General features: G+C 49.5%; 16 protein-coding genes across 16 annotated transcripts; 6 read left to right on the forward strand and 10 right to left on the reverse strand.

Moving 5' to 3' along the window:
* Positions 1-25: 25 nt before the first annotated feature.
* Positions 26-1660, reverse strand: HPODL_00901 (putative esterase/lipase; the record flags this gene model as incomplete). The annotated part of the gene is made up of 1 exon (XM_014079343.1): positions 26-1660. One exon carries the CDS (start codon positions 1658-1660, stop codon positions 26-28), a length of 1635 nt encoding a protein of 544 aa, XP_013934818.1.
* A 206-nt stretch (positions 1661-1866) lies between these two features.
* HPODL_00902 (Allantoate permease) lies at positions 1867-3420 on the forward strand (the record flags this gene model as incomplete). The annotated part of the gene is made up of 1 exon (XM_014079344.1): positions 1867-3420. The coding sequence occupies one exon, from the start codon at positions 1867-1869 to the stop codon at positions 3418-3420; it is 1554 nt and encodes a 517-aa protein (XP_013934819.1).
* A 49-nt stretch (positions 3421-3469) lies between these two features.
* HPODL_00903 (Fungal transcriptional regulatory protein) lies at positions 3470-4717 on the reverse strand (the record flags this gene model as incomplete). Its single annotated transcript, XM_014079345.1, has 1 exon — positions 3470-4717. The coding sequence occupies one exon, from the start codon at positions 4715-4717 to the stop codon at positions 3470-3472; it is 1248 nt and encodes a 415-aa protein (XP_013934820.1).
* A 446-nt stretch (positions 4718-5163) lies between these two features.
* Positions 5164-6717, reverse strand: HPODL_00904 (putative allantoate permease; the record flags this gene model as incomplete). Its single annotated transcript, XM_014079346.1, has 1 exon — positions 5164-6717. The coding sequence occupies one exon, from the start codon at positions 6715-6717 to the stop codon at positions 5164-5166; it is 1554 nt and encodes a 517-aa protein (XP_013934821.1).
* A 218-nt stretch (positions 6718-6935) lies between these two features.
* Positions 6936-8186, forward strand: HPODL_00905 (Salicylate hydroxylase (Salicylate 1-monooxygenase); the record flags this gene model as incomplete). The annotated part of the gene is made up of 1 exon (XM_014079347.1): positions 6936-8186. The coding sequence occupies one exon, from the start codon at positions 6936-6938 to the stop codon at positions 8184-8186; it is 1251 nt and encodes a 416-aa protein (XP_013934822.1).
* HPODL_00906 (uncharacterized protein) lies at positions 8187-9230 on the reverse strand (the record flags this gene model as incomplete). The annotated part of the gene is made up of 1 exon (XM_014079348.1): positions 8187-9230. The coding sequence occupies one exon, from the start codon at positions 9228-9230 to the stop codon at positions 8187-8189; it is 1044 nt and encodes a 347-aa protein (XP_013934823.1).
* A 126-nt stretch (positions 9231-9356) lies between these two features.
* On the reverse strand, positions 9357-10406 carry HPODL_00907 (AB hydrolase superfamily protein; the record flags this gene model as incomplete). The annotated part of the gene is made up of 1 exon (XM_014079349.1): positions 9357-10406. The coding sequence occupies one exon, from the start codon at positions 10404-10406 to the stop codon at positions 9357-9359; it is 1050 nt and encodes a 349-aa protein (XP_013934824.1).
* A 178-nt stretch (positions 10407-10584) lies between these two features.
* HPODL_00908 (Aromatic-ring hydroxylase) lies at positions 10585-11787 on the forward strand (the record flags this gene model as incomplete). The annotated part of the gene is made up of 1 exon (XM_014079350.1): positions 10585-11787. One exon carries the CDS (start codon positions 10585-10587, stop codon positions 11785-11787), a length of 1203 nt encoding a protein of 400 aa, XP_013934825.1.
* Positions 11788-11793: 6 nt separating this feature from the next.
* Positions 11794-13137, reverse strand: HPODL_00909 (uncharacterized protein; the record flags this gene model as incomplete). The annotated part of the gene is made up of 1 exon (XM_014079351.1): positions 11794-13137. One exon carries the CDS (start codon positions 13135-13137, stop codon positions 11794-11796), a length of 1344 nt encoding a protein of 447 aa, XP_013934826.1.
* A 111-nt stretch (positions 13138-13248) lies between these two features.
* Positions 13249-14793, reverse strand: HPODL_00910 (uncharacterized protein; the record flags this gene model as incomplete). The annotated part of the gene is made up of 1 exon (XM_014079352.1): positions 13249-14793. The coding sequence occupies one exon, from the start codon at positions 14791-14793 to the stop codon at positions 13249-13251; it is 1545 nt and encodes a 514-aa protein (XP_013934827.1).
* Positions 14794-15005: 212 nt separating this feature from the next.
* Positions 15006-16241, forward strand: HPODL_00911 (acetylornithine deacetylase; the record flags this gene model as incomplete). Its single annotated transcript, XM_014079353.1, has 1 exon — positions 15006-16241. The coding sequence occupies one exon, from the start codon at positions 15006-15008 to the stop codon at positions 16239-16241; it is 1236 nt and encodes a 411-aa protein (XP_013934828.1).
* Positions 16242-16360: 119 nt separating this feature from the next.
* On the forward strand, positions 16361-17950 carry HPODL_00912 (uncharacterized protein; the record flags this gene model as incomplete). Its single annotated transcript, XM_014079354.1, has 1 exon — positions 16361-17950. One exon carries the CDS (start codon positions 16361-16363, stop codon positions 17948-17950), a length of 1590 nt encoding a protein of 529 aa, XP_013934829.1.
* HPODL_00913 (uncharacterized protein) lies at positions 17947-19491 on the reverse strand (the record flags this gene model as incomplete). Its single annotated transcript, XM_014079355.1, has 1 exon — positions 17947-19491. The coding sequence occupies one exon, from the start codon at positions 19489-19491 to the stop codon at positions 17947-17949; it is 1545 nt and encodes a 514-aa protein (XP_013934830.1).
* Positions 19492-19626: 135 nt separating this feature from the next.
* Positions 19627-20913, forward strand: HPODL_00914 (L-pipecolate oxidase; the record flags this gene model as incomplete). The annotated part of the gene is made up of 1 exon (XM_014079356.1): positions 19627-20913. One exon carries the CDS (start codon positions 19627-19629, stop codon positions 20911-20913), a length of 1287 nt encoding a protein of 428 aa, XP_013934831.1.
* A 5-nt stretch (positions 20914-20918) lies between these two features.
* On the reverse strand, positions 20919-23180 carry HPODL_00915 (putative membrane protein; the record flags this gene model as incomplete). The annotated part of the gene is made up of 1 exon (XM_014079357.1): positions 20919-23180. The coding sequence occupies one exon, from the start codon at positions 23178-23180 to the stop codon at positions 20919-20921; it is 2262 nt and encodes a 753-aa protein (XP_013934832.1).
* Positions 23181-23229: 49 nt separating this feature from the next.
* HPODL_00916 (uncharacterized protein) lies at positions 23230-27168 on the reverse strand (the record flags this gene model as incomplete). Its single annotated transcript, XM_014079358.1, has 1 exon — positions 23230-27168. The coding sequence occupies one exon, from the start codon at positions 27166-27168 to the stop codon at positions 23230-23232; it is 3939 nt and encodes a 1312-aa protein (XP_013934833.1).
* Positions 27169-27188: the final 20 nt, after the last annotated feature.

The following is a 27188-nucleotide window of genomic DNA, read 5'->3' on the forward strand; positions in this document are numbered from 1 at the left end:
CTTTAATTATGACAATTAATTAAATCTATGTTGTGCACTCAATCTGCTTATCATAAACAGCAGTTGCAACCTTGACTCCCCAGTCCCAATCTGGATCCTCAACGTACTCCGCCTGGCCGTCTCTTTTAAGAAGCCTGATTTTCTTGGCATCAAAGGATGGCCACTCTGTGATGTCCTGTTCAAAGTTCACAAATTGAAGATACGGTTGCAGCCATTTATTGATCACAAGCCTTTCAGGTTCGGTGTACCCCTCTCGCAAACAGTAAAACCAGAGATGCGCATCACATGCGTGAGGAACGTTCAAGTCTGGACTGATGTGCTGGTCGAGCCATTTAGCACGGAAGCTAATTCTGTATCTGTAAATGTTTTTTTCCGGATATCCATTCTGGACCAGAGAGTTGATATATCCTCTGGCAGAGGCATAAACTTGACCGTCCGAAATGATAGCACCATAAACTTTTCTCAGATCCTCTTTGAAGTCAGGAGAGTTTTCATCGAGCTTTTCAGCGCCGTATAAATCCATCAGAGTAGGAACCACAACTTTTGGATAATAGTTCTGAACTTGAAGAGGAAGTTCTGAAACGGTTTGGGGGGTATTGAGGTAGGAGTACTTCACCAATTCATTGTCAACCTCGCCAATCAAAATCCTGACTCCTTTTTGAGCAAGCATTTTAGCGTGTTTCCCTGAACGAATGTCTTTGATAAGATCTGGTGAAATAAAATGGCCATCAGTGACAGCTCTGAAGGTATGCAATGAAAGAGTAGGAATGAAATCCTCAATAAAACCAGTATCTATAGATCTGAGCTTTTGTAATTTTTCTGCAGACGATGCATTTGGATCAATGCCCAACTTCTCGATTATTTCGTCAAACTGATTCTGCACTTCAGCAATTGTCTTTGGCTGAATATAGACCATGTTAGAGAAGAACATAGCCTGCTTAATAATTTGTTCAGCCTCTGGATGGTACAACTCATAGGCAAGTTGGAAGAACGCAGAGTACGCCCCGGCCGAGATACCTCCAACTGTGATCTTGTCTGGGTTTCCTCCAAAGTGCTTGATGTTCTTGTATGTCCATTCAATGGCCAGTCTCTGATCCCAAAATCCCTGATTAGAGCATTTTGCATCCTCTTCCAGTAGTTCTTTGGACGACAAGAAACCAAACATGTTGAGTCTGTACCCAGGAGCCACTAAGATAAATTTTTGAGTGAAGTCTTCGTCGTCAAACATCTCATGGACGTTGAACATTTCATTGTTAGGAGTAGAATACTGAAGAAATCCACCGTGGATATAAATTAAAACCGGCCACCCATCTTTTGGTTTGTACTTGTCCGAAGCAGGAACCCAGATATTGGAGTACAAGATGTTTTCCTCCGTTGGCGACTTAGTATATCTAAATTGAGGGTGAGGAACTGATGGTTGAGGACATTTGAGACCAAAATCCTTGTAGTCTCCAGTGTAATCATAGTCTGAAGGAAGGGGCTCAGGGAGCTTAAATCTGTTCTCGGGAGTGCTAGGCTTAGCAAATGGAACCTTTGCAAACCGATGAACGGAAGAATTGCCTGTTCTAGGCGCCTTGAAAGTGTATCCGGTCAAAGTTCCATGCCCCGGAATAGCGACGCTGTAAGGTGTTGTACCCTGTGTTGAAACTTGTTGACCCATGCCTAGCAGATGGGAAAAGATCCGCTATATTTATAATGTGCAAAATACAAAATAGGAAATTGTGACGATATCTTTGGAGGGTGCGGTCGAGAAATCTCAGCCGCTTGGACAAAAATTTCAGTGACTGATAACAACTTATCGGATGCAAAGAATAAGCCTGGATCAAGCATATATAACGCTCTTTATTCTCCAGATAAGATTAAAATATGACTGACGACTATTCCAAGAAATCTGAATCTGTTGGGGTGATGGAAGTCGAAAACGGCCAGCCATTAACGACGATCATCTCCCCAAGAGGAAAGATTGTCCAAATCACTGACGATGTTGACCAGGCTATGGATTTGGCCCAGGAGGCCGACCACCAAGTATTTTCTGAACAGGAAGACAGAAAATTACTCTTCAAGCTTGACTGCATCGTCCTTCCTCTTTTCTCGTTTCTGTACATGATCCAGTTCATGGACAAGACGTCGATCGGATTTGCAGCAGTCATGGGGATCCAGACTGATTACAACATGGAGGGACAGATGTACTCATGGACCAACTCTTGCTTCTATCTTGGATATTTGTGTGCGGCGCCGTTTTCTGCGATTCTTTTACAAAAATTACCGATTATCAAGGCAGTTAGCACTTTTATTGTCATCTGGGGAATTATACAATGTTTGCATGTTAGTGCAAAGTCCTACGCTACGTTTGTTCTTCTTAGAACATTGCTTGGAGCCCTTGAGTCTTTTGTGTCTCCCATCTTTGTTGTGATACTTAACCAGTACTACAGACACACTGAACATTTTGGCCGGACCGCAATTTTCTATGGATTCAATGGTCTCGGCACTGTTGTCCTTTCTGGCATTTCCTATGGCCTTTTTGAAAGATCTGGACAATACACCATGAAAGCTTATAAGGTGTTGTTCATGATTATTGGTATGGCCACTATTGTGAACGGACTGTTGATCATGCTAATCATGCCAGACACTCCAGCACAGGCCAGATTCTTGACTCACAGAGAAAAGCTCAATGTGGTGGAGAGAATCAGAGGAAACAATCAAGGGTTTGGCAACAGGCATTTCAAGAAGCACCAGCTGATCGAATGTGTCACGGACGTGAGAACCTGGATCTATTTTGCCATTGGAATTCTAGTGGCCATCCCCAACGGAGGTATCAGTGGGTTTGGAACTATTTTGCTCAAGTCCATGGGATATTCCTCCATCCGGTCCTTGCTGATTAAGGCACCTCTGGGAGGTGTGGAGTGCGTGGGTCTTATTGCTTTGAGATACCTATCCATCTTCATCAAGAAAAGAATGATTTTGGGTATTTCGTACATGGTGCTGGTCGTGATCGCATCTTGTCTGCTTGCCTTTGCTGCACAGGAAAAAGCACAGCTTGCTGGCTACTACCTGCTCGGAGTGGCTCCTGTTGGTATCATTTTGGTCACGTCATGTGTCACCTCCAACACTGCTGGACACACCAAAAAGCTCGTCGCAAATGCCATCTCGCTTGTTGGCTACTCATGCGGAAATATCATTGGGCCTCAAACTTTCCAGTCCTCAGACGCACCACACTATCCAAAGGCCAAGGCAACTGTTGTTGGATGCTACTGTGGAGCAATTGTACTGATGATCGTACTCACAGTGCTAAATGTCACAGAGAATCGTCGCAGAGATAAGCAAAGAGAGAAAATGGGTGACAAGTATAAGCCAGTTGAGAACATGGAGTTTGCCGATTTGACGGACGGTCAAAACCCAGAGTTCCGTTATCGTATATAATATTTATCGCGCCTCGTTAATTATTGTGGTATCGGTGTCTTGGTACCAGCTAAAACATCACCAACCCTGGAAACTCGTAATACCTGACCGCCGCCCAGTTCACAAAGTTGCCATCCAGTGAATCCCGCTCCCAAATTCTCATCAGCAGCATCTCAAATCGCTGAATGTAAGGAAACTTTAGCGTTCCGCTGATATTCCTCATCCTCTTCAATATCACTCTACGGTCATCCTCCCGACTAGCCACAGAGCCAGCAAGTATGAGAGGAACCATTAGTCCACTTTCCAGCTGTGATCCTTCAGGAATAGATTCTATAGCTTGCAAAATGTTCACCAAACATCCCTTGGGCCTTGAGTCATCCCTGTTGTATCCGTAGCGTATCTGATGCAGCCGCAAGAAGCAAGCCCACTGCAATGCCAGCGCATACTGTGTTCTCTGAAAATCTGAGATGTTTTCAAAATTAATTTCCTCAGGGACATCCCAATTTTGCAACTTCATCTCTATCTCGCTGGCAAACCGATCGAACTCGATATCGTACTTGCTGTCTCTTCCGCGCAACTTGCGGAGACTTGCTAGGGCAGATATCTTGCCCATAATTTTGAATATATCACCTGCAATGCCAAATTTAAACCCGAGCTCGATTTTGAGTATATTGGAAGTGTCGCTGTCACTCAACAGCGACGAAACAAATCGAGAATTTATTTCTGTGTTCGACAGTAAACTCTCATCCACTAGGCCTTCAATGTCAAACTCTTCAAGGGATTCAGATATGTTGTAGCTGGTTTCAAATTGGTTCATCTGCTGCATTTCGATATATGGCGGGTTGCATGTGCTCAAGCTTGACACAAAATCCAGATAACAAAAGAGCTGGACGCTAATCAGTTTTAGCTGATCGTCTTTGTCATTTGTTAGAGACAAGATTCCACCACATCTTTCAAGTATTCTATAAGCACGTTGCAGCAACTGAAACCAATCAAGACTATCTCCAACAAGAATTTCCATCATCACAGACAACAGCACAGAAAGAAGCTCTATCTCATCTGAACACTGGGGATATTCCGAAAGTTTTGAGCGAGCCCGATAGGTGATGGAATCTCGATAGGCCGGATTGAGCTCACGAACGGAGGACAGCTCATGGTCTAACTTGCAAGAGCGATGAGTGGCGGCGATCCCCAAAATAGGGTTTCTGACCTGTTGATACAGGAATGCCAGGTTCACAACCTGCTTGAGGAAGACATGAGCGTGGTTTTTTGCGAACAATATTGGTGCCACATCGTTGACAAAATATTTCATGTACATTTTTTCCGCTTCCTTGAGCTCATCGAAGGAATCGATTTCCTTCGTTAGCAATATTTCAGCAGAAGTAGTGGTGCCAGCCTCTCCACTGCACTTCAGACCAAGACGCAAGCACAGCTTACATGGCCAAGTCTCATTTTCACATTTGCGCTTTCTTTGCTTGCAAGTCAAACACCCATTCTTGTTGTATTTTCGCGGTTTCTGTGGTTTATCGCTCATCGGCTTTGGCGGTCTTCCTATCTTCTTTGCTGGCCGCTGATTGGTGCAAGTCCATCCGTTTCGAAAGCACCGATCACATGGATTGCCTCCCAAGCAGACCTGCTTTGAAGCATGACACCAGTCACAAGCTCGTTTCTTTGGAGCTACAGTCATGTTATATTTTCGAACTTTAATTATTTTACTGATAAGCGAATCTTATAATTTGCACAGCCCGGCACGCGGCAATAGTCTCAATATAAGTATCTAAAAGAACGATTCTCAAAGTCGGTTTTGTTGAGGTAAGCGGCTGCGACATCCTCATCCATGGCTCTTTTCGGCTCTTTACTTCTTCTCTTGTTTCTCAAAAAGTAGACTAGGTTGATCAGGGCGGCGATCACTATGGTAGCAGCTTGCGTTGCAAGCATGCTGACTTTTGCCGGAATGTAGTCCGGATAGTCGTCTGCTCTGTACGACTGTGGTCCTAGAATATTAGCTAGGCCAAAACCAAACATGACGGCAACATTGAAGCAAATCTTCTTTGTATGTCCGGCAACACAGTTACCAACCCACGCATATATGATCGCCAATGGAGCAACAATGGTGTTGATCATGTATATTCCAACAAGAAGTCCAGCTTGGTTGGATTTTGGCAAGAAGGAAAGCAGGGCACCTCCGCAAACTGCAGGGACACAGAGAATCATGATCGACAGTCCTCTAGGAAATCCTTTCATAATGAAGAAAGTTGAGAGGAGCGTAGAGGCGATCGAGACGACTCCTGACGGCATGTTCAAAAGCGCAGCCTGTTTTGAGGTGAATCCAAACGAAAGAATGTCAACCGAAGAAAACGTTGTGATAGTGTTGGAAGAAAACGAAATGGTGCAAGCGATAATGAAGAACAGGTACAGCGTGATGTCATTTAGAGCTTCCCAGACCTGCGATTTCACAAACTTCTTGCTCTGCACACCAATTTTCGTTTCGCTGAGTTTTATGAGCAGAGCATATTTTTCGTCTTGAGTTAAAAATTTGCATTCGACAGGGTTGACAGGCAGGTAGAAGTAGGCGGCGAATCCCACCAGAAGATTGCCGAAACCGATCACAAGGAACATAATTTTCCACCCTTTGAACGGTGCCAAAGTGGAGATCTGTTGGAAAATAAAAGAAATAAGTCCTCCGATAATTTGACCAGCTCCCAAACCACAGTACCAGATTCCCGTTCTGAAAGCTGCCTGACCCCTGGTGTACCAGGACGCGGTGATAAGAACCAAGCAAGGTGCAATGGCGGCTTCCGAGCAGCCCAAAAGAACTCTCACGGTAATCATACCAGCAAAATTAGACGTCGCGCTGCTGCACATGCAAAGCACACCCCATATCATGACGTTGACGGCCAAAACTCTTGTAGGAGAGATTTTCTGGATGAAGAAGCCCTGTATTGGCTCAAAAATAAGGAAACCAACGAAAAAATACGTTGCAAGGTCGGAAAACTGGTTACCGACGAGGCCGAGGTCTTTTCTCAAACCCATAATATTGGCGTAATTTAAAGCGACTTTGTCGATAAATTGACAGGTGTAACACAGAAACATGATCAACATCATCTGCTTGTCAATTTTTCTTGTGATGGCATTCAGATCCACGTTAGCCAGCGACGAAAGTCCATTTTTCTCGTACTCCCTTATAAATCCGAGAGTGATGTCTTGGTTCTCATCTGCAAATATGTTACTCTGCGCACTCAACACCGAGGTTATTGGGTGTGGCTTGTGAGCCAGGTCTTCGGAGACAATCTCAACAGTGTTCTTGTCTGAGTTCATACTTAAACGGTCAGTAAAACAGGCAGACATGTGTGGCATATATACAAATCGAGCACATCTGTTATTTGACTTTAGCGAAGAAAAAAAGTTCACATGATAAGATAAAAAGATAAGCGCAAATCGTGGGAAAATCTCCGAGCGGAACAAATAAAAAAGTCTCCGGCCCGAAACTTGAGATGGTTATTTAAGTTGCACGTCAATAGTGGTGTTTGCAAGAAATGCCTGAAAGAAAACAGAACTTGAACGTTGGAGTCATTGGTGGCGGAATCGCTGGTCTCACAGCGGCCATCAGCCTTCGCAAATTTGGCCACGAGGTGACAATATATGAGAGATATCACTATGCAGGGGAAGTTGGTGCAAGTTTATCCTGTGCTTCCAACGGAGGAAGGCTGCTTAGGGAGCTTGGGGTGCCTTTGCTGGAGACCAAACCGGTGATTTTGAAGAAGTTGATAAAACGTCAGTTTGATAACGGTGAGATCACTGGGGTCTATGACCTCGGCGACTACGAAGAGTCTTTTGGAGTGCCTTACTACAATCTTCATAGAATCGACATCCACGACTTGCTTCTCAAGTGTGCCTTGGATGAAAATGGAGAGGGAATTCCTTGCAAGCTTCTAGTTGATCACAAAGCGCTGAACGTTGACGCAGAATCTGGAAAGATAACTTTCGAGAACGGTCACGAGGCGACGCACGATCTGATTGTTGCTGCTGACGGAATCCGATCACTCACTCGTGAACAGATTGGTAACCCGCCAGATTTCAAACCCTCGACCTCCTGTTGCTTTAGATGCTTGTTTGACACAAAGGAGGTGGTGGCCAAGGGTCTCACCGATTTTTCTAAAAACGAGGCTATTGAATATTGGTGGAGAGGGACTCCAGGATCTTCTGGAATTGACAAAATCGTCATGTCTCCCTGTAAAGGCGGCGAAGTGGTTTCCTGCTACTGTTTCTATCCAGCAGTGAAAAACGACCTTCGTATGGGTGGCTGGAATGACGAAGCTTCTGTTGAAGAGCTGTGTGGCACATTTCCTGATCTGGACTCAAAAGTGCTGGATCTATTCAAAATTGCTTACGATATCAAGCAATGGAGACTGTATGTTCATCAGCCTTATGAACACTGGCAAAAGGGCAAGGTTGTGATGATGGGAGATGCAATTCACCCAATGATGCCCGACCAGTCTCTTGGTGCCGTCACGGCCATTGAAGATGCTTTTGCTATTGGCTACATCTTTAGCGACCGTTTCAAGTTTTCGGTGCCAGACGGTCTCAAGTTGTATGAAAAAGTTCGCAAACCTCGTGCTACCAGGATCCAGGCCGCTTCTTTGAGAGCGCGGGAAAATTTGAACGAGCGTATTGGGTGGTCCAGCAAGGATAATGACCGGCCTGACAAGCTGACCATTACTGAGATTTGCGGCTACGATATCAAAGCCGATATCGAAGAGCAAGCAAAACAAATGGGAATTTTATAGTTATTCAATATAGCTATACAGTTGATTCACTAGATCCAGAACCGAATCCTTAATTGGTCTAAATGTAACACCCAAAATGTCAATTGCCTTGGACGAATCTGTGGTGAAGTGTTCCGGCTCCGTGTTTTGGTAGGGGGTTCCAATAGGAACGTGCTTTGCTCTTGCAGTGCTGAGATTATCTCTCAAGTTATCACAAATTTCCTGGTTGCTAAAATCCCCAGCGGAAACCATAAATCTCTGGTTGGCCGCTTCCGGCACTACCAGCGCACGAAAATGAGCAAACGCAAGATCCCGCACATCCACATACACAGGGCCTTTCGTGGGCGGCACCGGTGTGGCTGATCCAGAAGTGGCCATTTTCCAGATGGTCAAGTTACTGAAATTCAGATTGTCCAAAGACGAAAGCAGCTCCGTGGTAGCAAGAGGGCCGTAGACCATAGGCGGGCAGAGGACGGCAATGTCAAAAGAAGGTTTTTTTTGGTTAATAAAGTCCCAGGCTGCTCTCTCTCCAACAATCTTGGATGCTCTGTATGCAACAGCTGGATCTGTGGTGTTGACTCCATCCTCGTATGTTAGTGGAGAAAAATCCTTTTCGGTCAAAACAACGTTTGGTTGCAAGCCCTTGGTGGCATCGAAAACCGCCGCGAATGACGACGTGATGACCACTCGTTTTATTGACTTGTGGGCAGCAGCAGCTTCCATCACCGTTTGTGTACCTTTTAGGGCTGGATCCAGCAGTTCCTTTGCAAAGTCCTTAACAGCATATGTGTATGGGCTTGCAAGGTGTAAAATTCCCGAACAACCCTCAGCAAGACGAACCAGTGAGTCGTAGTCGCTCACATCCTCTATGATTCCAAAGGTAAGCGCAGGTTTATACTGCTCAAACGACTTGACTAGTTGCTCTCCTTTGGTTTTAGACCGGACAGCAGCCCTAACTTTGAATCCGTTCTCAAGAAGAACCTGGATACAGTGTGCACCTATAAAGCCAGTGCCGCCAGTGACAAGCACAACAGTGCCTTTGGGGACTATCCAATCCAACGTCATGATGTGGAAAGATATGGGAGGTAGATATCTTTTAAACCTGCGCTCGCACCTGGCGGAATTCGAGAAAGCTGCCGGTGGAATTTACAAATTATTACTGTCGGTGTGATAAGCTCTAATTCCGCATATCTAAAAAGTCAAAGTTTTGTGTGCCAAAGCCAGCTCTAGAGACGTTCTGTAGATAAAGTCCCGTGCCTGCCAGAGGTTCTTATTCATATGCTGGAATGGATGTGGCACACCTTCGTAGCATTTGTACACAACCTCCACACCGTAGTCCATGAGCTTCTTGGCGTACTCGAGGCCTTCACTCCTCAAAGGGTCCAATCCAGCAGTGAAAACGAGAGTTTTGGTCAATCCCTTGAAATTCGGAGCCAGCATCAGATCTTTGAGCCATCCGATTTCCGCCAGTTCCTTCTGTTTCTGCTCCTCGGTCAGATCCTCGAGCCATTTCCACTTGATGTCGTCAAACCACTTCAAACGTGCCCAGTTCAATGTAGGGGCAAACTCGCACTCCTTGATCGAAAGGTATGGAGAGTCTGCTGCGGTTTTGACGTTAGAGATATCGGCAATCTGAGGCGTACCGGCACAAACCAACACCAGCTTGAGCCCAATGTCGCGGCAGAGATGATCCACAGCCAGACAAATGTGGCCGCCAGCGGAAACTCCTCCGACAGAAATGGAATTTTTATCGAACCCAAGTTCATCGGCGTGCTCATAGACGTATTTGGTGGCTTCAAAGCAGTCTTTGACACCAGTAGGAAACTTGTATTCCGGAATTAGTCTATAATCAACATCCACGACGGCAATTCTTGCTCTTGCAACGTACTCTTTCAGAATGTGGGCTTCGGTGTCGAGATCACCAACTGCTGCACCGCCTCCATGGAAATCCAGGTGAACTGGCAACTTTTCAGACTCTGAGTAGTCGTTTGGCCGGTAAATTCGCAGGGCCACCGGTTCGCCATCAAAGCTTGGAAACGTTGTATTTTCAATGTTCTTAATTTCCGGTGCAGGAGCAGTGCCATAGGAATATATTTTATTGTAATTCTTTCTCAGCAAAGGAAGATCGATAGGACGGTTAGGGGTATTGGCAACATGCTCATTGTACATCTTCTCAAACTCTGGGTCGAGTTTACCCACCATGGAAGGGTGGATAGGGTTAATTGCCTCGTGTCCGCTCATATTATCGTAGGATACTTGATTTCGGGGACTATAAAGAATATTGGGACTATAAATATCATCACTCGCGAAATCCGCCGGCTACTTTATGTAACAATTCCGCAGCGATAAGATTTTTTTATCTCCAATGGAGCAACGGGCTTGAAAATAAAAAGACCGATTTTCCAACTCAAAGAAAATAATGTCTTGGGATCGACTGCCAATTCTCATTTCAGGAGCTGGAATTGCTGGCTTGCTCACAGCGCAAGCTCTCAAACAGCTGGGGATTCCTTATATCATCTTTGATAGGGATGAATCGGTTTCGTCTCGTGGCCAAGGATGGGGTATTACTCTGCATTGGGCTTTGAATGACTTCCTTTCACTTTTGCCGCAAGAGATACAAAAGAAGGTCTACGAATGCCAGGTGCTGGAAAACTTTCATTTGAATGACAGCGGAAACTTTGTGTATATCAACGCAGAAAGTGCAAAATCGCTGGTTCACATTCCTCCATCCAAAAGACTGCGAGTCAGAAGAGAACAGATCAGAAAGACCCTGCTAGAGGGAATTGACGTTAATTGGAGTTGCAAAACGGTAGAGGTCAGGACTACAGACACCGAAGTGACAGTTATATGTGAGAATGGCAGAACGTTCACCGGTAAACTCCTGATTGGAGCAGAAGGAAGCAACTCTATCACTAGACGGTTCACCAATCCAGATAATTACCAGCTATATGACCTTCCAGTCAGATTCTTGGGATCTACTGTTGAGCTTACCCAACAAGAGTACGATCAGGTGTCAAAGCACTTTGACAGTTTGCTATTTCAAGGAACAATACCATCCAACAACACATTCTTCTGGTTTTCTCTGCTTTCTTCGCCAGCCTACAACAGATCCAATTTCTACCAGTGTCAGGTGAACTTTTCTTGGAATTGTGCTGACAAGGCTGCCGAGAAGTTTGACACTGTCGAAGATAAGATCGCCGTTATCAAAAAAGTGTCTTCGGGCTTGAACGAGAATCTTATGTTTCTACGAGAAAAAATGGTGGCAGCCTCCGATCGATTCATGGAGATACGGCTTTCTGACTGGCCATATGCCGACTTTGACGACAAGCAGGGCAAAATCATTTTGGTTGGAGATGCGTGCCATGCCATGGTCATGTACAGGGGAGAGGCTGGAAATCATGCCATTGCAGACGTGAAGCTTCTCATCGATCTGCTGGAAAAATGTCAGAAACAGGAGATCTCGTGGCAAGAGATGATCCATGCGTACAAGGATGACGTCAAAGCGCGTGCTGGTCCCGCTGTGCTGCTATCTCGCCAGGCCTGTTTGGATGCACACAATTGGGAAAAGCTTAAGGATTTCGAGGTGAATAAAAGCCCGCTACTGGCACTCAGAAAAAAATAACATACTTTATTTTTCAACAACAGCTTGTAGAGATGCAAGAACGCCGTTCTCTGTCCGCTCCATTCTCTCAGGAGTAACCAAAAATGGACGAGGAACTTCGAATTCGCTGGATTCGCCCTTGATATATTTGGCAACAGCCTTTGCACAAAGGAGAATCCGGGGCATTCCATGGCCACCAAACCCGGCCAGGATGAACTTCTTTTCCTCGAGCTCGCCAACATATGGCAGGCCATCATCAGCATAACCCATTATACCACTCCAGACCTTGGCAACGGCTGACTTCGATTCCTGCCAGCTGTAAAAGTTCTTCTCCATGTATCCTTCAAAGTAGTCTTCTGCATTTGGAACCAGAGTGCTATCGTCCACCACGTTGTAGAAACGCTCCTTATACGGAAAAAGGTGCTCTTTGGCACCTCCCAGGATAATGGAGCCGTCAGGCCTGTTGATGAGGTAATCACTGTTCTGTGGAAGGAGAAGTCCGTAGGAATTGGTCAGATGGGCCGGAGCTTTGGCCCCAGACGAAATAATGTGGCTGCAAATGCCCTTGATGGGGACAATCTTGTTCTCAAAACGAGGCTCAACGGAGGCCGTGTACGCATTGGTGGCTATCACGAGAGACTTGGCAATGACATCGCCTCTTTCGGTGTGCACCAAGTACTTTCCGTTCTTTTGCTTTTCAGTGCTCAAGACAGGAGTGTTGGCCTGAATATTGAGTCCCTTGGTGGTACATATTTCCAACAATGCAACCATCAGCTTGTACGGCCACATTTGGCCCGCTGGTCCCGTCACACAAGCACGCGCGTCGGGCATTTTCGAAAGAATTTTTGCGCGGTCGCCGACATGCAGCTGGAACTCGTGTTTATTTTCAACGTATGGATTTTCCATCATGTGGTGGAAATTTGCAATTGCCCTTTGGGCGCCCTTTTCAGACGTGTACACGTCGCAGCCTCTGGTGACAATGTACTCACAGTCGAGCTTTTCTTTTTCGAGCACCTCTCTCAACTCTTTTAAGTGTGCCATTTCGAAGTTCGTGATATCAGCACAGGCTTTCTGACCGTACTTCTCGGTGTGAGAGATTGACGAGCTGTAAAAGCTTGGCTTGAAATGGCCTCCATTTCTTCCAGTAGCGCCAGAGCACAGAGTTCTGGCTTCGAGCAGGAGAACAGACTCTGGCCGATTTTTTCCATTCAACAAATAGTACGCTGTGGTGGCTCCAGAATAACCACCACCAATGATCAGCACATCGACTTCTGAAGGAAGGTTCTCTGTCGTCCTTGTAGAGCCAAACTCAGTCTCTGCACTCAGCCAAAACGACCGGGTGCCATTCTCAACAGGGAGATAACTTGCCATGGGAAATATTGAACGAACAAACTTGTCGGAGCAGATCTTATTTTCTCAGTTATCGCATAAACCCAATCTGGTGGGCCGATAAAAATTAATTAAAATTAAGATAGACCTATATTATAGTACAAATCGGAACTCCTTGTTTTCCGTATCTGTGAGATCCTTCATACCGTTGATGATGCCCTGCTGTCTTTCGTCTTCCGTAAGCTCGGCAACGGGCCCGTATTTCGCGTCTCTTCTACGGTTCTCCCATATCAGATACAGTCTCAGGAGCACTGCGATGAGGAAACAGGCACAGAAACAGCCCAAATTTGTAGCCAGAGCCTTGGTGTATTTTGGAGCATCCTCACTGGTAAAACAGAATGGACCGATGATGTTTCCCACGGCAAAGAAAATTAGCAGCAACATGCTCATGGTGGCACGTTTGGTGTGTCCTGCGTAGTTTGATCCAATGATCGAAAGAGCAAACGGCCACGTGACTGCGTACGAGTTGATCATCCAGTAAGCAAAAACACGGCCCCACTTGGCGCCGTGGTCCTCTGTCGCGTAGACAGCAGACAAACCTGCAATTGCCAGTAGCAAAGGCGCGCTCATTCCAATAGTTCTCAAATTGTGGTACTTCATGGACAAAACGGAGTAAATTAGCATTTGGCCGGACGAGAAAAACGAGCTGCCCACACCAATCGCAATGGATTGGACCCTGTTATGGACGATACTTTTAAGCACCAAAGAGCCGAAGTTGGTTAGACCACCGTTTGGAATCATAGAAAAGATAATGAATGCAACCATAAGCCACGTCTTTGGGTCAACAAGGCAGTCCCAAACCTGGCTGTATTTCCAGTCGTTGGTCTTGACACCCATCATGTTTTTGGAGACTCTTTTGACGGCAATAATTTTTTCCTCCTTGGACAGAAATCTTGCTTTGTCCGGTGAGTCTGGGATCAATGCAAACCACACGCACGCGATAATGACCGAACAGAGTCCCAAAACTAAGTAAATCAGCTGCCACTCTTTTAGGGAGGAGCTATGCGCGTGGCCCAAACCGTAGGTGATAAATCCGAAAATCACGTAGAAAATACCCTGCATGGAGCCCCAGTACATGGTCCGAGACACCTGTTCTTTTCTGGTGTAGAACAAAGACGTGAATAGCACAAATCCACCTGAGACAGGGGCCTCAAACACTCCGAGGAGGAATCTGCAGACAAGAATACCGGCGTAGTTTTTGCAACCCATGTGGGCAAGCATGATGATCCCCCACGCAAAGGAGGAGAAGCAGATCACTTTACCCACTGGGAAGCGTTGCAAAAGGTAGGATGCTGGGAGCTGGGCGCCCAAGTAGCCAAAATAGAAGATCGACGAAACCCACGAGTAGTCACTTCCGGTGAGTCCAAGGTCTTCCTCGAAGGTAAACAGAACGGCCCATGCCAGTGCTGCCTTATCAACGTAGTTAATACCGTACAGAGTGCACAGCACCCACATCATGTGGACGTCGAGTTTTCTGGCTATACGGGAAGAGTCTTTAGGGTCCACTTCATCGTTGGCCCCACCTTCCTGGAACAATTCATAGGCGACGTCTTTGATGGCTTCTTCTGGCACTTGCACCTCTGTCACAGAGCCCGATTTGGTCTCATCAATCGTCGACATTTGCGATATCGGGAACATTCTGAATGCCCATATATATATGCTCCCAGCATCGGCCCTCCGTAAGCCTGCGGGACCAGACTTGCGAAAAATAAAAAAAAATTACTGATAGCATGCACGATACGCTCTGAAACCAGGACGGGTCCAGCCGACGGAAAAGTAGTGCCGCCCGCCGTTCTATTGTCAGTCATATAATAACGTGAAAGTCTATCCACTCTGCGTTATTAGTGACCATGTCTGAGCTACCGCAACTGAACGAAAAGGAGTGTCTGGACTTCCTGTCCAACTTCATCAAGATCCATTCACAATCCAGGACACCAGGCGAGATTGATGCTGTCAATTATATGACTCGCGCCATGCAAGACATTGGCCTGAAAGCGGAGAGTTTGGAGTTCACTGACCAAACCGACGGCATGAAGAGATACAACTCTGTTGGCGTGTGGGAGGGCACAAACAAGTATGAGGGAAAGAAGCTGCTCTTCAACGGCCATGTGGACGTGAACCCTGTTACTGAGGGCTGGACGGTTGATCCCTATGAGGGCAAGGTGGATGATAACTTTATTTATGGCATTGGTGTCAGCAACATGAAATCCGGCTGTTGTGCCTACTACATGGCAGTCAAGACGCTTAAGGATGCTGGATTTCAAATATCCAAGGACCTGACGCTGACCTTTGTTGTGGGCGAGCTTCAGGGTGGTGCTGGAACCATGGCCTTGCTTTCACAAAAGGTTATTACCAAGGACTCGGCAGACTTCTTCATCAACTGCGAGCCAACCGATGTTTATGCTTTAGTGATGCACGCTGGCTCGGCTATTTTCAAGGTCAACGTTGTGGGGGACACTCGCCACATGTCCAAACGTGAGGAGGCCACAGACTCGATTCTGGCCTCTATGGATGCGATCCACCGGCTAACGGACCTCAAGTTCTCCAAAGCACGTTCCGCCACGCACGAGAGCGTCAACAGATGCCACGTCGGAACTATCAGGGGCGGTCTGGGCAGAAACTACGAGACCTGGCGGCCTCCACAAGTGGCAGACTTTGTTACTTTTACCGGGGCGGCAAGATACGCCCCAGGCCAGAATGAAGAGATAGTGCTTGAGGATCTGGAGACTGAGCTAAAGAAGACGCAGGAAAAGTATCCGAAAATGAAGTACGAGCTGAGCCTGGAAAAACGCGACTTTATGCCACCGTTTGAGGTCGACCCCAAGGCCGAGATCGTGCAACTTCTCAACCAGTGCTACAGGAAGGTGCGCGGGGTGGACCAGCCTACAGGCGCGCTCAAGCCACCCTGCTTCTACGGGAGCGATGCAGGCCATCTTTACGAGAAGCTGGGCATGGAGGGGATTGTGTGTGGTCCGGGTGGCAAGTACAACACCATGCCAGACGAAAGGGTTGACATCCCAGATTATCTTGACTGTACTCGTGTCTTTATGGAGGTTATAGTTTCTGCATGCGGCGGATATAAATAAAAAAGTCCGTCGGATGGACACGACCTAAATGCACGATAAGAGAGTAAAAAAATCAGGCAAGCCTGTGAATTCCGGATGAGAGCCTTCGGCAGAAGCGTGCCAGAAAAACTTAGCTCAACATGACCTGGGAGGAGGTTAGAGAGAAAAAGCTCAGCGAGCAACAGCGACTGCTCTGTCCGTACCAGATCGCGAATCTGCCGTCGCCGGAGGAAGTCAACGATGTGACCGGATATATCGATACTTTATTTACCGATGAGGAGAATAGGATTGTAAGTCTGACTATTGAGCAGCTGCAGAAGGAATATCTTACTCGTTCCTTGAGTGCCCGCCAGGTGACATTATTGTACTGTCGCCGGGCGGCCGTTGGCCACGGGCTTGCCAATTTTATCACGGAGGTGAGATTCGAGGAAGCCTTGAAGGAAGCGGTCGAGCAAGATCGTTTCCTCGAGCAAAAAAATGAACTGGTTGGTCCCCTCCACGGGATCGTTGTTTCCCTCAAAGACAACATCAACCTAAAGGGGTTTGCCACTTCGATGGGATTTGTGGGTCTGGCTGAAAAAGTGGCGACTGAGGATTCGGCTATTGTGAAGCTGCTAAAACGACTGGGTGCAATTATTATCTGCAAAACCAACACGTCCTCCGGAATGATGTACTCTGAGACGGTGAACACTCTGTGGGGACGGACTCTGAATCCTCACAACCGCCGATACCTCAACAATGGCGGGTCGTCCGGTGGCGAAGCTGCCATAGGGGCCCTCAGGGGCTCTTCGTTTGGTATTGGATCAGATATCGGAGGTTCCGTGAGACACCCTGCTGCTCTGAACGGAATATACTCGATCAAGCCATCGTTTGGAAGAATCCCCACCTATGGCACAGCGTCAGGCCAGCCGGGACAGGAGTCCATCAAGTCTGTCTACGGCGTGATGTCTTACTATCTGGAAAATGTTGAGTACGTTCTGAAGACCATTATAGCCTCAAAGCCACACCTGGACATTGACGCAGGCTGTTTACCCCTCGAGTACCGTTCTGTTGAGTTGCCACGAAAGCTAAAGATCGCCATTCTCGATAACGATGGTACCTCGACGGCCACAGCGCCGCTCGTGAACGCTATGACTAAGGTTAGTAGTGCTTTGGAGGCTGCAGGGCACGAGGTGGTTGAATGGCCAAACTACTACCTGACTGAGATAAAAGACGCTATTTATCCCTTTTTCGGAGCAAATGGCTACCGCAGCATCCTGGAACTAATCAAGAAATCTGGCGAACCAGTGGATCCGCTGCTGTCGAAATGGTTTCCGACAGCACGTGACATGCCTGTGTCAGAGCTTTGGGAGTTGCAACGCAAGCGCACCGCACTTACACAAAAATACATGGAATTGTGGAACAAGCACGGCCTGGATGCCATCATCACGCCGGTGTCGCCATTCCCGGCATGTTTGAAGTACGGCGTGGTGACGCTTCCGTTCACAGCCATCTGGAACGGCCTTGACTACTCAGGCACTACTTTCCCAGTCGGAAAGTGTGATGTCAGCAAAGACACGCCGTATCCGAAAACAGAGTTCATCTCGGAGGTTGACAGACATGTCCATGAGACATATGCTGCCAACTTGGCTAAGTTTGACGGGGCTGCTGTGTCTCTACAGGTTATTTGTCGCCGGCTCGAGGATGAAAAGGCCATGGAGCTAACCAAATATATAGCGTCTTTAATTTAAACCAGTGGAAGCCAATAATTGGCAGCACAGATCATGTCGCGCCAGTCAACGCCGTTGGGCTCTAATCTCAATGCGCCAGCTAAATTTTCTGGCTCCTCGATGCTTGTGTCGTAGAGCACCCAGATCGACTGCACGGCGTCCTTGAGCTCTGCAACAGTGCTCAGTGGCCATTTTAGTTCCAGCGTCTGGAAGATGCCCATGATCTGCTGCCGAACGTCCTCGCCCGCAGGGGTGCAGCTCTGACAGGCTGCGAGGACAAGCAGCGTCCAACCGGGGAAAAAAACCTTCATGTTGACCTTGCTGAGGCCGATCAGCAACTCTGTAAGGTTTTTGGTGAGCAGAAGAAACTTTTTTTTAAAGTTTCTATTGAAAGAGAGGTTGCCGATCAAGAGCAGCATGCAGAAGTAGACTTTGGCCGCAACAAGGTATGCCGCTGCACACATGTCCAGTTCAGAGATGTCCTGAGCTGTTCTCTGTTTCATCTCCGAAAGCGTGGTCCATATACCCAAATACTGCTCTACAAGAACAGACTCCTCAATGGCATTTGTTTCGCGAGCATGGTTCAACATAGCCATCTGATGGATGGTGTGGAGTAGTTTCGGCGAGCACCCAAAAAGATGGTCCACTGTGTCGCTCTCAAAGAAGGACTCAATGACCGGCCAGCGGCACGAGTCAAGCAATTGTGCCAGAACGTCTCCTTTCAATGTGCACACGAGCAGAACGTAACGCAGTGAAAAATAGCGATACACAAACGTGAGTACTTTTGAGTTGAGAATCTGCGTCGGCTGCAGCGATGAGAACACCAAAAACCCCTCCTTCATCAGGTTCACCCAGTTTTTGCTGGTGTTATTTGCGATTTCTGCTGCGCACAAAATCATGATGGTAATAATCAACTCCTCCAGGATCTCGAGGTTTGACAGGTCGCACGTGTCCAGGATCAAGTGCAGCCCATTGATAGCGTCGTCTTTGAACTGGACGTACAATGAGTAGTAGCTCTGCAAAACATCTTTATGTGGTGTTGTGCTAGTGAGCTCCTCTTTGAGTAGGTCGATGGCCGCGTAGCACAGCACAGACTGGTTCAGCGCGGTGAAGTTCTTGCACAGCGGCACGATGATGGATACAAACTCGTTGGCCGTGTCTGTGCTCCCGCAGAACGAGCGCGACTTGGACATGTTGCGGACATAGTGGTTGAAAAGGTACTCTGGCGACGTTTTCCGTGGGTCGATGCACGGCTCGGCAACGGTGGCAGTCCAGAGCTCGTTATGGACGCGGACGGGACAATTTGGAGACATTTGCAGCAAATGGTATGCCAGTCCCATGTTGGTGAAGTTGGCATTGAGAAGATGGTGGTTTGTCGGCTGTGCACCGCTGGCATGGAATCGAGCACGCAGCTGTATTTTCATCCAGTTAAGGACGACGCCGTATTTGCACTCCAGACCAAGCCGTTGGCAATGTCCACATCTGGGTTTGGCCTCGTCGCATTTTTTCTTGCGTCGTTTGCACACCAGACACCCGGATTTACTCTTCTTGATACCCTTCATGAGGAGTCCAATGAAATTAGCTGTTATCAATTTTTTCAAAAAATGGCTTATCAGACCGCGCGGATCGAGTTTCCAGAAGTCACGAAAAAAATTAAAAAAGTATAAAGCCGGTGATAAAGATATTTTTGGGACAAAATGTCAAGCGTGCTAATTGTAGGATGCGGTGTGTTTGGGCTCTCCGCTGCAAGAGAGCTGGCCTTGAAGGGATATTATGTGCGGGCAATTGATGTCTACGAGCCGCCCTCGCCCTGGTCTGCTGCCAATGATTTCAATAAAATCATCAGGGCAGAGTACACCGACATGATTTACTCCAAGATGGCCGTGGAGGCAATTAATTTGTGGAAAACTGACCCAGACCTTCAGGGACTATACAACGAGTGTGGCCGTGTACTGGTTACTCCCAAGGAGCACGCTGGGCGGAAGAAGTTTGAGGAGCAGGGTATCCAGAATCTGCGTGCGCTGGGCGAGGGACAGCGGGTGGAGTATTTGAGAGGAAGTAAATCTCTAGCCGAGAAACACCCGCAATTTCTGCACAACCGACTGGGCGACGAGCAAGAGTTCAAGTTCAACCCGGAGTCCGGGCTAGGCCACGCCAGCAATTCGCTCAAGGCCCTATATAGCCGGTGTCTGGAGCTGGGCGTGGAGTTCACGTTTGGAGCGGAGGGCTATTTTTCTGGGCTTCAAGAGCAGCACGGCAAGACGTATGTGAAAACAGCTGCCGGAACGTTGTACACGGCCGACCAGATTTTGATCTGCTGCGGAGCCAACACCGGCACGGCCGTCGACCTGAACGGACAGCAGTCGGCCACCAGTCTGTACGTTGCGCACATCCAGCTGACGCCCGAGGAATATGCCAAATACAAGGACATTCCGATCATTTTCGACTCCGACATGGGCTACTTCTTCCCCCCAGACCCAAAGACACGGATCATCAAGGTGGCGCTGCCAGGAGCCGGGGCGTCGCATCTGGTGGCCAATCCGCACGACAAGGACAAGAAACTGTCTCTACCGCGGTACAAGAACGAAAATCCGCGAGACACGATGCCAAAACACTGCTACGGCGAGCTCAAGGCGCTGCTCAACAAGTATTGTCCGGAGCTGGCATACCACGAGCCGTTCAATGCAAAGGCGTGCTGGGTGGGGGACACGGGGGACTCGCACTTTATTATTGACCGCGTGCCGGGTCATAATAATACGTTCGTTGCTACAGGCGACTCGGGCCACGGGTACAAGTTTTTGCCGAACATCGGGAAGTATATTGTTGCGCGGATGGAGAACACGTTGGAGCCAGAGTATGCGGAGAGCTGGAAATGGCGCACTGGGACGGCGTTCGACCCGCTCGCGATGGACTGGCGTGTTGCGAAGGAGTTTCCGGACTTTGGAGATATTGACTGGTGGGAGGAGCCAAAGATGAAGTTATAGCGGAATTATTTATGTAGAGAGCGGTTAGAATCTAGTTTTTCCCAGAACTCGTCCTCGTCGCTGATGTTCCAGTGGTTTTCTGTGTTGGAGCTAAAGATGTCCATCAGATTCCGCAGCTCGAGGTCGCCCGACTCGAACGTTTGCGAGTAGAAACTGGCCGGAGTGGCCGGCATTTCTGGCGAGCCCGCTGCGGTGCGGAAAATGCCTTCCTCGAGCAGTCTGTCGAACAGGATGCGGAAGCTGGCGGCCTTTTTTGTGCGCTCGGCAAACAGTGAGAGCAGCACCGAGCAGTGGCGCAGATAATTGTGGAATTTCCACATTTGCGAGGTGACAAGCAGCTCGTGGTCAAGGTTGAGAATCGAGTACGCGAGAATAATGCCGACAAGGAAAACAGAGTGCAAACTAAACATGCCGTAGCCAAATGCCGGGTCCTTTGTGATGGCCATGTACGCCTTGCAAACACCGCCTGCTGCCTCAGAAATCTCAACCAAAAGCGCATGGAAGCTCTTGTGGTCCGTGTCGACGCTGTGCATGATTCTGGTGAGACACAGAAACATTTTCGACCGGTGGTAGCAAAGGGTCAGGTACTCGAACGGGATTTCACGACGCAGGCCGTCGAGGAATTCCGACTCCGTCGGGAGCTGGGCGCGCCAGTTCTCGAGCTCTGTCTCGATTTTCTGGTAGCGTGCGTTGAATTGCGGCTCTATATGCGGCGCGGTGTCGATCATCGACGCTGCGAGCGGCACGGCGATCGACTGCTCCAGGTTCCCGATGCGCAGCTCAAGCTCACGGACGCGGCACATCTGGATGAGATAGTATGTGCGGGAGATTTTTTGCGGATACGTGATGCGGTGGTCGTGCTGCTGGTATTGCAGCCGCTGCTGCTCGATCTGCAGTTTGTACAGGTCCTTGGCGTCGATTTCCGCCAGCGAGTCGATGTTGAGCGGGTACGGCACATCTATCTCGTCCTCGGAGATTGACGCAGGGCGGCCCAGCGTCATGCATAGCACCTTCTCGAACGTGTAGACGGACCAGAAAATGCGCTTTTTTGTTTCGTACTCCTTTGCTGTCTCGACGGCCGGGATGTTGAAGCGATGCAGGCCTGTCTGGGTGATCTTACGAATCGCTAGCCCCGACAGCTCCCAGATGTTCATTGTGAACTTGACGTTGTGATCGTACGAGACCAGCAAGTACAGGGAGATGTACATGATGAGACGGATCTGGTCTAGAGAGTTGAGTGCTGACTCTATGCTGGAGAGTAGGTCCATGGCACGGTCGAAATAAACCTTCGGGTTGAGGAAATTCATCTGTTTCGACATCATCACTAGACGGCAGCCCGTGCCGAGAATCAAGCTTGCAATGGCGTCCTGGTGCGCTCGGCTGGTGAATTTGGGACAAAGTGAATCGGACCCGCCGAAATGCACCTCAAACAGCTGCTCCAGCTCCTCCGGCTCGTAGAAAAAATACCGCTGGCCCATGAGCCGGTTGAAGTACTGCACAAACATCGTTTCGAGCTCTTCCGTGGGGGCTACCGGCACCGTGCTGCTGGCACGGCTGTCCAGAATGCGCATAATTTTGGCGTGGTCGGGTGGCGGTTTGGTGAACGAGTGGGAGTCTTTCATCTCCCTGTATAGTTTCGAGAGAATCCAATTCTTGATCGAGTTCACTTTGGACACAATGGCTGTGCTGCCAGCGTACGTCTCGTCCTGGGTGTCATGTAAAAGCAGTCGAATCGACTTGTAGAAGTCGCTCGAGCACTTCTCGGCGCGCGCCTTGTGTGGCCGCAAAGCTGCGAGCTCCTCTTGCAACATAGAAAATTGTTTTTTCAGGGCCAGAATCCGGTTTTGAAGGGCTTCTGCAAGCACCTCGTTCTCGTCCGCGTGAGCGAATTCTGCGTTCGGGCTGTGTTTTGTTGAGTTAGGTGGGGAGGTGGGTTGTGGCTCGCATGTGCTACCGGAGTCTACCATGAGAGCCTCTGTTGGAACCTGTTCATCAACTGCGTCCTCCTTCTCCCTGTTTTTCCTTATTTGCGTCCTAAGTGCGCGTGAGTACGAGCACCGGGCGTCGGCCAGTTTGCAGTTTTCGCATGGTTCTAGTCCCTCGCACCGCTTCTTCCGTCTCTTGCACCGGTCGCAGGCCACAGACACCCGTGTCCGCTTGGTCCGTCCCAGCGTCCGTCTGCTATCGCGGCCCGCGCTCTTCTCCGGCTCTTCTCCTTTCTCAAACAGCGTTTGCACGAATACAAACTTGTTTCCCCGAGATACCATGATAAATAATAAATTTCCTAATTTGACGAATTCTTATTCAGCTATATATTTACTGCGACGTATTGCCCAGCTCCGTTCTGAGAGCGAGCGAACCGCCTGCAATAGGCAAAAATGCCGTGTGCTGCTGGTCTGGACGTCTGTAGCGGCCAGTTTCAGGTGCTTTGGTAGGCGCCCCGTAGCCACCGCCGCCAGGCGTCAGAATACTTACAAACTCTCCCTTATGGAGCTGGAACTGCGCAAACGCCGGCATATGTATCCATCTCATGCGGCCACCTTGAATTTTGCCCAGCAGATTCTTGCCGCTGGCAGCTGGGAGCCCACCATGGACGCCGTACGGCCCACTGTTGCGCCGCTGTGTACGTAGAGTGCACGACAGGTCTGTCGTAAACTCAATAGTCCGCACCAGCCCGTCGCCGCCGCGCCACCGGCCCTCGCCTCCAGAATCCTTGCGGATACTGAATTCATGTAAAATTACTGGGTACCGCTTCTCGAAGATCTCTGGGTCTGTGATCTTGGTGTTGGTCATGTGACAGTGCACGCCGGACCAGCCGTCGGCCCCCTCGCAAGCGCCGGAGCCACCGCCAATCGTCTCGACCATGGCGAATCCGGGCCTGATCTCGCCTGTGACTGGGTCCTTGCCGCCTTTGCCAAAGCCGATGGTGTTGTTCGAGCCTGTAGAGGCCGCACACAGCCCGAAGGCTTTGAGCAGACAGTCGTTGAGCCGCTGCGACGTGGTGGAATTCGCCGCCGCGACTGCCGCAAACTCGGACGGGTTTAGGATGCTTCCTGGCGGGATGTACATCTGCACGGGCTCGAGGCACCCCTCGTTGAGCGGGATGTCCTGCTCCAGCATCAACCGCAGCGAATAGATGATGCACGCGTGCGTAATGGCAATCGGCGCGTTGCAGGGGCCGTACGCCTCCTCGGATGTGCCTGTGAAGTCGTAGAATGCCTCGCCCTTTTTCTCGTCGATGTCGATCACCACATTGATCACCGACCCGTCGTCCATGGTTTCCGTGGCACGCAATGGGAGCTGGTCGCGCATTTTGGCGGCCGTGCGTTTAAAGAAGTTACGCACCGCAGTGGCTGCCGTTTTGCGCACGTTTGTCATGTAAAACAGAACAACTTCCGTTCCGTACTCCTTGAACAGGTCTTCGAGCAAGTGCACTCCGCGCTGGTTTGCGGCGATTTGCGCCTTGAGGTCGGAGAGATTGTCCTTGACGTTTCTGGAGCCTGAGCAGCCGGGATATTTTGCTGGGTCCTCAACGAAATGCTTTTGGACACCATCGTAGTCGAACTTGGCATTCTCAACGAGCTTCCAGTGCAGAAACTGCGCTCCTTCCTGATAAAGCTCGGTAGCGTCTGCGGCGCAGGAACCGGGAGCAGAGCCGCCAATTTCGGCGTGGTGAGCCCGCGACGCCGTGAAAAACCGAATCTCGCCGTCAATAAACACCGGCGAGATCAGCGTGATGTCTGGCAGATGAGTTCCCCCAGCTAACGGGTGGTTAGACGCCAGAACGTCGCCGGGACGGATGTTACTGCCCCAGTATTTTTTTGCATACCGTATGCAGTGAGACATGGACCCCAGATGGACTGGCACGTGTGGGGCATTGGCCGTGAGGTTACCGTCGGCGTCAAACAGCGCGCACGAAAAGTCCATGCGCTCCTTGATATTCGCCGAAACGGAGATTTTCTGCAGTGTCGTGCCCATGTCCTCGGCAATGGCCATAAACCGGTTTTGAAACACAGCCAGCAGAATCGGGTCGACCGTGAGCGTCTGTGTGAGAGCCGGAGCGACGTCCTTGTCATCAATATCAATGATTATGTGTTTTTCCAGGTTTAATGCCCGGGAGCAGGGATTGACGCATATGGTTTGGGTCGAGTCGAGCAATATAGCTGGGCCCTGAACGGTGTGGCCAACGGCAAGATCCGAGATGCGGAAGACACGGGTCTCATGGCACACACCGGCCCCATTTTCGCTGAAATAGACAGGCGCAGTGGTGAGCACGAGATTGGTGGGGGCAGGCCTTAATTCGACTCCGGCCCGATCGAACGGCGATTTTTGCGGGATCTTGGATGTAGATCCCGTCACACGCACACGGATGTCGTGGACGACAACGGCCTTGGAGGAGTCCACAAACGAAAACTCGCGCTCGTGGCGTTCGACAAACGCGGCCAGAAAGTCTTTGTCTGATTCGGCAATCATAAGCTTGGTGTCTGAACCACGGTAGCCGAGGTTAAAGTAGAATTGGCTCTGGACAGTATTTCTGTCGACACCTTGGAGCAGCAGCTTTTTCAGCAGCTCATCTTTAATTTCGCCGCATCTTGCCAGCAGCTTTTCGCGCACGGCTTCAGAATACACCGCATCGCACGGCTCAAGCTTCTCCTTGACAACGTCAGCCATACCGATGCCGTATGCAGACAGCACCGAAGAGTACTTGTGGACAATGACGCGGCGCATGTTGAGGATGGTGGCCACGTCAACACAGTTCTGGCCGCCGGCGCCACCGAACGACGCCAAGTTATGTTTGGCGACGTTATGGCCGCGCGACTCGGTCAGCGCGCGGATCGGCTTGGCCATGTTGTGGTTGGCCACCTCGAGGAACCCGAGCGCAACCTCATGCGGCGTCTTTTCGGCGCCGCGGTTTTCTGCATTGATCGTGCGTGCCAATTGTGTAAACTTCTCGTGCACCACGGCGTAATCAAGCGGCTGGTCCTCGTTGGGGCCGAAGATGTGCGGGAAGAACTCGGGCAAAATCCGCCCCACATACAGATTTGCGTCAGTGATGGTCAGCGGGCCACCCTTGCGGTAGCACGCCGGACCAGGATGCGACGACGCAGATTCGGGCCCCACTTTGAACACGCCGTTCACGTATTCCAAAATCGAGCCGCCGCCGGCCGCAACCGTGTTGATGTCCAGCTGTGGCGCAGCGACATGGATACCGGCGGTGATCGAGTGAAACACGTACTCGTAGCTACCGTCGTAACGCGACACATCAGTCGATGTACCGCCCATGTCGAATCCGACGATCGGTGTGCCCTCTGCTGGGTCGTAGCACGTCTGTGCCTCACCCACAACACCGCCAGCCGGGCCGGACAAAAGTGCCCGCAGCCCGCTAAACTCGTCGTAAGGCACCAAACCGCCGTCACTTTGCATGAACTCGATCCGCGTGGTCTTTTCGAACCCAGGCTTAAAGCCCTGCAAAAAAGACGAAATGTATTCGCGGATGATTGGCGTCAGGTACGCCTCGACGATAACAGACTGGGCGCGCGGGATCGCCTTGATCATCGGCATAAGTTCGTGGGATGCAGCCACAAACTCAAAGCCCATTTCCAGCGCCAGCCGTTTCAATTGCACCTCGTGCTCCGTAAAATCGTAGCCGTGCACCAGGCAAATTCCAAGCGACCGCACGCCGCTTTCTTTCAAGGGCAGCAGTTTTTGCCGCGCATCCTCCAAATCCAGCTCCTGTAGGATTTGGTAGGTCTGTCCGGTGACACCCTTAGTATATGCCGAGTCTTTGCCGACAAGGGAGTCGAAACTCACCTGGTCCGGGTCCTCCTCGTAATCTGGCGTGGTAACGCGCTCCTTAATCTCCACAACGGCCTCGTACAAAACTTCCGGCTTTCGGATACGCATGGCAAAGAGATCAGGCCGCGTTTGGTCCCCGATCCGCAGAATATCCTTGAAACCTGCGGTGGTGAGCAACGCGCAGCGAGCGCCCTTGCGCTCCAAAAGAGCATTGGTGGCCACAGTGGTGCCCAATCGGATACTGCTGATGCAGCTTGTGTCGAGCGGCGAGTTTTTCGGGATGTTGCAGCCCTGGACGTGCTCGAGAACACGCCGGATGGCCTCAACGTTGGCATCTTTATAGTTATCAGGATCCACAGAGAGCAGCTTGAAAACGTGATCGGCGCGGCCTGGAATGACCGCAATCACGTCCGTGAATGTTCCTCCTCTATCGATGGCAACCTTGACGTCTGAAAGCATTGTAGAGCAGTCTTGGGGTC

The sequence above is a fragment of the Ogataea parapolymorpha genome, chromosome IV (assembly GCF_000187245.1).
Source record: "Ogataea parapolymorpha DL-1 chromosome IV, whole genome shotgun sequence".
NCBI classification, from domain to species: domain Eukaryota; kingdom Fungi; phylum Ascomycota; class Pichiomycetes; order Pichiales; family Pichiaceae; genus Ogataea; species Ogataea parapolymorpha.